General features: G+C 42.9%; 1 protein-coding gene across 2 annotated transcripts in view; it reads left to right on the top strand.

Moving 5' to 3' along the window:
* LRRC45 (leucine rich repeat containing 45) overlaps positions 1-9,678 on the top strand; it is a 38,106-nt gene extending 28,428 nt beyond the window's left edge. For both annotated transcript variants that reach the window (XM_056549919.1, XM_056549920.1), the window contains exons 16-18: positions 2,185-2,358; positions 6,796-6,943; positions 8,318-9,678. In XM_056549919.1, the coding sequence (XP_056405894.1) occupies positions 2,185-2,358; positions 6,796-6,943; positions 8,318-8,511 (516 nt within the window). In that variant the 3' untranslated portion in view covers positions 8,512-9,678. The remainder of the gene's footprint in view (positions 1-2,184; positions 2,359-6,795; positions 6,944-8,317) is intronic.
* Positions 9,679-9,878: the final 200 nt, after the last annotated feature.

Genomic DNA, 9,878 nt, shown 5'->3' with positions numbered 1-9,878 from the left:
TAGGCCATGAAATAAGTTCACTCACAGTAATACATTGACGTATAATAATGATTTTGAATACAAAGTATTTCACTGCGTTTTTTATACGATTAGGTTGTGTAAAGTAGCATTAACAATAAGGTTTTTAATAAATAAAAAGTACACAACAAAAGATATTTAGGCGTCTCACTTCTCTGCAATCTGCTGTTTGTTGCCTGTTGTTAGTGGTATTCAATCTATAGCAGCAGACAGACCAAGACAGAACACAGGAAGTGGGGGTGGGGCTTAGAGAGTGTTACCTGCAGGAGACAGTTGAGACTGTGTGCTTGCATGCCGAGCCTGTCTGCCTCCTTCAGAGGGTCCATGCTATGCACTAGAGGGTTTAAAGCAGTATTCCTGTTAAAAACTTTTTTTTTTTTTTTTCATATCATCTGGCTCCAGAAAGTTAAACAGATTTGTAAATTACTTCTATTAAAAAATCTTAATCCTTTCAGTACTTATCAGCTGCTGAATTTAAGTTGTTCTTTTCTCTCTGACAACATTGCTCTCTGCTGACACCTCTGTCTGTATCAGGAACTGTCCAGAGTAGGAGAAAAATCCCCATAGCAAACATCTCCTGCTCTGGACAGTTCCTGAGACAGACAGAGGTGTCAGCAGAGAGCACTGTGGTCAGACAGAAAAGAAAAACTCAACTTCAGCAGCTGATAAGTACTGGAAGGATTAAGATTTTTTAATAGAAGTAATTTACAAATCTGCTTAACCTTCTGGAGCCAGATGATATGAAAAAAAAAAGTTTTTAACCGAAATACCCCTTTAAATCCAAGCTTCATCTTTATCTCTGACTACCCATAAAGTTCTGACCAGCTGTCCCTTGTGTTCATTCTATGTACACAGATCTGTCTCCTAATTGTAATCCCTTAAAGGAGAACTCCGGAATAGGGAAATTATTGTCCATACTGCTGGCAGTAAAAAAAATAAACAGGTACATACCTTCCTTCGCTCTCCCGGGGCCTCCAGTAACCGGCTACGGCCTCCGCCGCGATCCTCTTCCCGGGTTCCGGCGAGTCATACTGCGAATCACCGGCCGCAGCGAAGTCCCGACTCGGCCGGCGATAGACTGAGCGGCAATGTGACGTTTTCAGCCCCGGCAGAAGGTGTTGGTGTAGTGAAGAATTGTGTGTCTTGAAGCGTTCTCACACTGCCGCTCAGCCTATCGCCGGCCGAGTCAGGACTTCGCTGCGGCCAGTGATTGGCAGTATGACTCGCCGACCACCGGCATCCAGGAAGAGGATCGCGGCGGAAGCCATAGCCGGTTACCGGAGGCACCGGGGGAGTGATGGAAGGTATGTACCTGTTTATTTTTTTTACTGCCGGCAGTATGGGGGACAATTTTCCTATTCCGGAGTTCTCCTTTAAGTCATCTTCATTTTCAGCTGCAGACCATGGCTGCTTTTGTGATTTTACCCTTTCTTTGCTGTGCTGATCCTGTTTTCCTTTCTACTACAAGAATGATTAGTTAATGAATGTCCTGTCTATAACTTTTCATTATGCAATAAGGTTTATGTGCTAAAACTATAATACTCAGTGATTTTAGAGAGTGCAGGCTTCTGATACTGGTGAATACGGGATCACACCTGCATTTAGTGACAGAATATGGTATACTAAAGAGTCCCTGTCACCAAACGAAACTTTTAATATGTTGTTCCTTATGTAATTATAAGACACTTTGCTATTTACTTGCTGTTAAAATTCTCAACCTTTATATGTTTTTAATGTGATTGAAAAAAATGGCCACTAGGTGTCTCTGTTCTGTTCCCTGCTGCAAGTCAAACAGTTAGTTTGGTCTCTTCCAGGCCTGGCAGGAGACCAAACTCAGGAAGTGCGTGCGGTGCATGGCAAGGCACAGCTCTCGCAGGCTTCAGTGACGTTGCACCTGTTGGTGAACGCCCACTTTCTCCTGCCGGGAGCTCACACAATGTGGGCAAGGGGAAAGGTATGATACACAGCTTTTTTAAAGCCCGGAAAAAATTTTTACGGGCAGGAGGGGTGTGAGGAGTAGTTAGGAAATATATCTCCTGAGTAAGTTTAGAAAATATGGTTTGATGACCGGTACTCTTTATAATACAATGGTTACTTTTGCACTTTCTTGATATGATCTTTTATCTGGTGATCATTAATTTAGTTGTCTTACTGTCTCCTGAGCAGCAGCAGCATGCCGCCCTTCTACAGGACAAGATACGAACCTTAACCCAGTCGCGGGATCAGGTGCAGAGTCAGGTTATGCAGCAGAACCAACTAGTTGGAGAAGTGCAAGCTCAGAACAACCAGCTGTGCCTGGAAATAGAAGGCCTAAAAAGACGAATCGATGGCTTGCAACAGGTAAACATGGCCGGAAAAATCTCCACAATCGTAGACCACCAGCAACACGGAAACAAGACAGCCACTACATTCCGTGCTGGCCATTTGAAAGGGGTACTCCGCTGGAAAACATCTTATCGCCTATCCAAAGGATGGGGGATAAGATGTCTAATCGGGGGGGGCCCGCGATCTCTGCTGCAGCAAACTCCGTTCTGTGCGGGATGACTGGAGACTACAGGCGCTACGCCTCCTCCATTCATGTCTATGGGAGAAGGCGTGACGGCTACTACGTAGCCGTCACGCCTTCTCCCATAGACATGAATGGAGGGGGCGTGGCGTGACGTCTCGAACGAGGAAGCTCCAAGCTATCAAGTTCCTGGTGCTGCCGTTGCTGACCCGGAGATCGCAGCGGGACCCCTGTGATCAGACATCTTATCCCCTATCCTTTGGATAGGGGATAAGATGTTTTCTGGAGGAAAACTGGTGCCAGAAAATAAATTTAACATATTTGTAAATTGCTTCTATAAAAAAATCTTAATCCTTCCAGTACTTATCAGCTGCTGTATGCACCACAGGAAGTTCTTTTCTTTTTGAATTTCTTTTCAGTCTGACCACAGTGCTCTCTGCTGACACCTCTGTCCATGTCAGGAACTGTCCAGAGCAGGATAGGTTTTCTATGGGGATTTTCTCCTAAAATGGACAGAGGTGTCAGCAGAGAGCATTGTGGTCAGACAGAAAGGAAATTCAAAAAGAAAAGAACTTCCTGTGGAGCAAAGAGCAGCTAATAAGTACTGGAAGGATTAAGATTTTTTTTATAAAAAGTCATTTACAAATATGTTTAACTTTCTGGCACCAGTTGATAAAAAAAAAAATTTTTTTTTCAAAGGAGTACCCCTTTAAATCCTATCATTATAGCCTCTGTTTCAGATACGTCATTCCATGTTCCTTGTGTTTCTGCTGCCACCTCCGAAACCCTAATTGTCTGTTGTTTTTTCCCCCCATAACAACCAATCACAGTTCAGCTTTCATATCTTAACGAGCTCTGGTGAAAGCTGAGCTGTGATTGGTTGCTATGGGAAAAAAACAGACAGTTAAGGTTTCAGGCAGATTGATCATTGATGGAACATTGTTTGAATCAAGTTTTTATGTTTAAAATGTTTTTAAGATTTCTGCCGCTTGGGTGCTTCTTCTGGTTCCAACCAGCAGAAGCGCCCTAGTGGTGGGAAACGGTTATTGTCTCAGGAGCTCTCCCACGCATTTCACTCCCCTGCCTTGGTTATACCCACTATGAAAGTTTATAAGCAACAGCAATAAAGAAGATTTCTCCACAATTTGGTGAGTGACACAAAGCTTTTTTTTCCACACAGTTTGCTGTATGAACACTGTTTTAATAGCACCACCCAGTAACCGGAAATTGGGAATTAAAACTGTTTGCCTGCAGCCACAGTTCTAGGACGTGAATGCTTTAACCCCAGTAGTGCCAGTGACACTGTTAAGGAAGATTATGATGATTCTAATGCTGACCAATATTCTATTCAGACTGCCTTTTCCCAGGCAATTGGTGACCTCTCCCAGGTTATGGTCCAGACTATTAAAGGGGAACTGCGGCAAAGCATTTTTCATTTCCCCCGTGCCCGGGCTGCAAAAAGTGAAAACACAAACTATAACTCGCCTTCCTATGTGTCCCGTTGCGCCAACATCTGCATCCCGGTCCTCCGGTGCTGGTCTTCTTCCTATTCCTGGGCTCGGTGACTCATACTGGGCTCAGCGTATGACCAGCCACAGCGATGTCCCGCTTTGGCCGGTGATAGGCTGAGCGCACTGTCATGTAAGGAGCCAGGGGCCCAGGAGCAGGAAGAAGACCAGCACCGAAGGACAGGGACGCTGATATTGGCACAACAGGGGAACATAGGAAGGTGAGTTAAAGGGGTACTCCGGTGGAAAACTTTTTTTTTTTTTATGAACTGGTGCCAGAAAGTTAAACAGATTTGTAAATTACTTCTATTAAAAAATCTTAATCCTTTCAGTACATTTTAGCAGCTGTATGCTACAGAGGAAATTCTTTTCTTTTTGAATTTCTTTTTTGTCTTGTCCACAGTGCTCTCTGCTGACACCTCTGTCTGTGTCAGGAACTGTCCGGAGCAGCATAGGTTTGCTATGGGGATTTTCTCCTGCTCTGGACAGTTCCTGATACGGGCATCAGGGGTCAGCAGAGAGCACTGTGGACAAGACAAAAAAGAAATTTAAGAAAAGAATTTCCTTCCTGCATACAGCTGCTAAAAAGTACTGAAAGCATTAAGATTTTTTTTAATAGAAGTAATTTACAAATCTGTTCAACTTTCTGGCACCAGTTCATTTAACCTCTTCAGGACGCAGGTCGTATGGATACGCCCGTGGAAATTCCGGTCCCCGCCGCTCGCTGGGCGGGGACCGGAACGGGATGCCTGCTGATATCGTTCAGTAGGCATCCCGGCATATCGCCCTGACCCCCCCCCCCCCCCTCCCCCATGTCGGCGATCGCGGCAAATCGCAGATCAATTCAGATCTGCGATTTGTCACTATTCCGGGCTGATCGGGTCTCTGGTGACCCGATTGCCCGGAAAATAGGGATGATCGGAGCTGTCAGTGACAGCCCGATCATCCTAAGGGATAGGAGCGAGGTTGCAGTCGTGCCACCGCCTCCTATCCCCTGCCATTAGTCAGCAATGACTACTGACCAATGGCAGTTGAAGAAGGGGGTTACCATGGAAACCCCCCCTCTGCCCACCCCTGGATGTCGGGCAGAACGGGGGGAGAAGATGGCGGCTGCTACCTGGGGAGAAGATGCGGTGGGGACTGCCGATCATCGGTGGCATCAGCAGAGATCAGCGGCGGAGGTAGGGAGGCGACGGCGCTACGCATCAAGGAAGGTGGCAGTAAAGCGATATTTACTGCTGCCTTCCTAGTGGTTGCCAAACTGCAACTCCCAGCATGCCCAGACAGCCAAAGGCTGTCTGGGCATGCTGGGAGTTGTAGTTTTGCAACATCTGGAGGGTCACACTTTGGAGACCACTATTACAGTTGTGCCCAAATGGTAGCCCCCCAGATGTTGCAAAACTACAACTCTCAGCATGCCTAGACTGCCCAGGCATACTGGGAGTTGTAGTTCTGTAACATCTGTCCCTTCAGATTTTGAAATTTTCCTGAAAATTTTGTAAATTGCTGTTCTACTTTGAAGCCCTCTAATGTCTTCAAAAAGTAACAATAGGTCAATTTTTTGATGCCAACATAAAGTAGACATATTGTATTTGTGAATCGATATATAATTTTTTGGAATATCCAAAATCCATTCCCTTACAAGCAGAGAGTTTCAAAGTTAGAAGAAATGATGCAAGTAACGATGAAAATTTACCACAAAAATAAATTTGAATATGTCACGAAAAAATCGGTAAAAGCATCTTAGAGTTATTAATGCTTAAAGTGACAGTAGTCAGATGTGCAAAAAATGGCTCCGTCCTTAAAGGGGTACTCCGGTGAAAACCTTTTTTCTTTTAAATCAACTGGTGGCATAAAGTTAAACATATTTGTAAATTACTTCTATTAAAAAATCTTAATCCTTCCTGGGCTTATTAGCTGCTGAATACTACAGAGGAAATTCTTTTCTTTTTGGAATGCTCTCTGATGACATCACGAGCACAGTTCTATCTGCTAACGTTATTTTAATAATAATAATGCTTTATTTATTGTTGTCCTTAGTGGGATTTGAACCCAAGTCCCCAGCACTGCAAGGCAGCAGTGCTAACCACTGAGCCACCATGCTGCCCTTAGCATACATCTGCTATGCATGGTTGCTAAAATGGACAGAGATGTCAGCAGAGAGCACTGTGCTCGTGATGTCATCAGTGTTCCAAAAAGAAAGGAATTTTCCTCTGTAGCATTCAGCAGCTAATAAGTACTGGAAGGATTAAGATTTTTAAATAGAAGTAATTTACAAATATGTTTAACTTTCTGCCACCAGTTGATTTAAAAGAAAAAAGGGTTTCACCGGAGTACCCCTTTAAGGTGAAAACGAGCTGCGTCCTTAAGGGGTTAAAAAAAAAGTTTTTCACCGGAATCCCCTTTTAAAGTTTCTGTTTTTTTTTTTTTTTTTATTTATTTTTTTGTTTGTTTTTGCAGCCGCAGTTCTCCTTTAAGCTGCTGTTGTCCCAAATGTCTGTTCACACAGGGACCCCTACTGATTGGTCTTTTTTTATTTTAACACTTTCCTGAGCATAATTCTAAATAAAAGTTACTCCCGGAATATACAACATTTGCATTCACTGTAAGGAACAGGAGAAAACACATTGCCAATTGGAATGGGCCTTGTGTTCCATTGGAGTAGTACTCATGTACAGATAATAAGAAGCTTTGGATACATAGAAGACTTCGCGTATTACTACGCGTATGTGTATGGTTTTATGATCTGCGTTATACCTGCAGGAGTTATCAAAGAAGGAACAAGAGAAGGTGTCGGAAATAACAAAGGTGCGATGCGAGCTGCAACAGCAGATGGGACATCTTGAAGCGGAGTTGACCGCACAGGAAGGACTAAAGGAGAAGATTTCTGCATTGGAGAGACAGCAGAAAGGTACTGAATTGGTCTTTACATGGTATACAGCAGTGGTCTCCAACCTGTGGACCTCCAGATGTGGCAAAACTACAACTCCCAGCATGCCCGGACAGCCAACGGCTGTCCGGGCATGCTGGGAGTTGTAGTTTTGCCACATCTGGAGGTCCGCAGGTTGAAGACCACTGGTATACAGTTATATGGGAAATACAGTGCTGCCGGATTTATTTCTAAAAGTGTGAAATTAAATGTAGATAATGACCCTTATTTACTAAGAGTGTTGTGTAGTTTTCTTTGTGGGTTTTAATTCCCTACAATTTATTTTCCACGGTATTTACTAAGGTTTCCCTACATTTTCCACTTTCCCTACATTTTGCTTTTTTTTTTTACACCTGCTCTGATCTGTGGGGTTTTCCTCAGCTCAAATCTACCACATTGGGGGAGATTTATCAAAACCTGTGCAGAGGAAAACTTGCCAAGTTGCCCATAGCAACCAATCAGATTGCTTCTTTCATTTTTCACAGGCCTTCATTAAAATGAAAGAAGCGAGCTGATTGGTTGCTATGGGCAACTGGGCAAGTTTTCCTCTGCACAGGTTTTGATAAATCTCCCCCATTGTATGTGGAAACCTTAGTAAATATGTTTTTTTTTTTGTGTGTGTGTGAAAATGTTGGGGACACGCCCCTTTTGGAGACCACACCCCCTTTTACAGGCGGTCACGCCCCCTTTTCGGTTTTCTTCGCAAAGTGGAGAGTTAGTCGGGTTTTTTTTCAATTCTGGCGCAATGCGACTGAATCTGGCGCACAACCCGACAAAACATGTCTGGGTTGCAATGGTAAATGAGGGCCAATATTTTTGTAATTCTAATTGGTGGGCATCTGTCTGCTGGCACTCATAGGTGGGCATGCATGGCCTGCTTACATAGTTAGTATGGTTGAAAAAAGACATACGTCCATCAAGTCCAAGCAGGGAATGGAAGTGAAGGGTGTAAGGGGATAAGGGAAAGGGATGTAGTTTTATAATTCTGCATAAGCATTAAGGTTATTTTGTTCCAGGAATGTATCTAACCCTGTTTTAAAGCTGTTAATTGTTCCTGCTGTGACCAGTTCCTGAGGTAGACCGTTCCATAAATTCATAGTCCTCGCGGTAAAGAAGGCGTGTCGCTCCTTTAGACTAAACCTTTAGTTTAGTAGTCCAGCTTTAATGGAGGCCCCTATAATCATTACCATCTCATGTGGGCAAACCCCTCTAGGTCTTTCTACACTGACATTCGCGGCCTCTATTTTCGGTGGAATGTCGCACGGAAATGTTATTAGAACATGCGGGGAATCAGTTCAATCATCCCAGCGTTGTAGACCATTGTTTGTATTATGAGATTTGTTTCTGTCCCTGTAGTGCAGGCCAATACCCACCGAGAGACGCTATTGGATAAAGAAGGTGAGATCTCTTCTCTATTGGAGAAGCTAAGACTGAAGGATGCTGAGATTCTAAGGATGCGAGAGGAGGAAGCGCAGAGAGCCAGCCTTCTACAGAGCGCCATCCTAAACTATACCAGTACCCCTCTTGGCTCTGCCAGTGGAAGGAAATAAGCCAACCTCTCCTGTATGTTCAATAAGCTAAGTCGGACCAAGTGCCTTCCATTGTTAAAGGGGTACTCCAGTGGAAAACATTTTTTTTAAATCAACTGGTGCCAGAAAGTTAAACAGATTTGTAAATGACTTCTATTAAAAAAATCTTCACCCTTCCAGTACTTTTTAGCAGCTGTATGCTACAGAGCAAATTCTTTTCTTTTTGAATTTCTTTTTTGTCTTGTCCACAGCACTCTCTGCTGACAACTGTCCAGAGAAGGAGAAAATCCCTATAGCAAACCTATGCTGCTCTGGATAGTTCCTGACACGAACAGAGGTGTCAGCAGAGAGCACTGTGGACAAGAGAAAAAATACATTTCTGTAGTATACAGCTGCTAATAAGTACTGGAAGGATTAAATGCGCACTGTCAGATACAAAAACTTTTGATATGTTGTAAAGCATGCAAAACCAATAGGTTTCAATTAGAATTTTTTTTTTTTTAATTTTCAGTATTTCATACTGAAAAATACAGTCAAACAACTGCCCCCCCTGCCTGCCTATACACATACTAGTCCTGCTGTGTCCATGCCTCATCACCTATGTCATGGACACACTTCCTTGATTGACAGCTGTGAGCGCAGGGCTCATACCTGGAGGAAAAATCCTCCCACTGTCAGCTTGTGTCCCGCTACTTTCAGTGAGGACAAGCTGGGAGTTGTAGTTTTGCTAATGCTAGGGGAGATATGAGCAGACAGCATACTGAGGGAGGGGGTGGAGACATGCACAGTGAGGCCACGCCCCCTCCCTTTGAGAGTAATTCAGGCTAGTGAGCTAAATTAAAAGTGTAATAAAAAAATAAAAAATAAAGGTGCTAGACACATAAAAATTAGATGTACATGGTCAGGATTAGGTACTGAGTGATATATTTAAAAAATAAATTTTTGTTGGATCTGACGGGTACACTTTAAGAAGTTATTTACAAATCTGTTTAACTTTCTGGCACCAGTTCATTTGAAAAAAAAAAGGGAGTACCCCTTTAAGCCTTAGTCACATAAGAAGGGCTCTTCTTAATACTGTATCCACATTAACTGATCATGACATAGTAATTTATTTTGTATTTGATGCATTTTGTATGTATTGTAATTACTTTTAAATAAAGATTTTTTTTATGTTTTACATTTTTGTTAAACCGTGTAAGTTTTTTTTTTTTTTTTTTTTTTTTTTAAACATGGGAGTCAATGGGAACCGTAGAGAACGGTATGTGGGTACGGTTCCATCCAGTTTGCACCATACGGTTTTTGACTTTGCACAGTTTTTTTCATGGAATTTCAATCAAACAAGTGAAACTTTATTCATATTGGAGTGAAAAGTTAAAAACATATACGTT

This window comes from Hyla sarda, chromosome 13, assembly GCF_029499605.1.
Source record: "Hyla sarda isolate aHylSar1 chromosome 13, aHylSar1.hap1, whole genome shotgun sequence".
Lineage (NCBI taxonomy): Eukaryota > Metazoa > Chordata > Amphibia > Anura > Hylidae > Hyla > Hyla sarda.
This window is presented reverse-complemented; position numbering and strand designations above follow the sequence as displayed.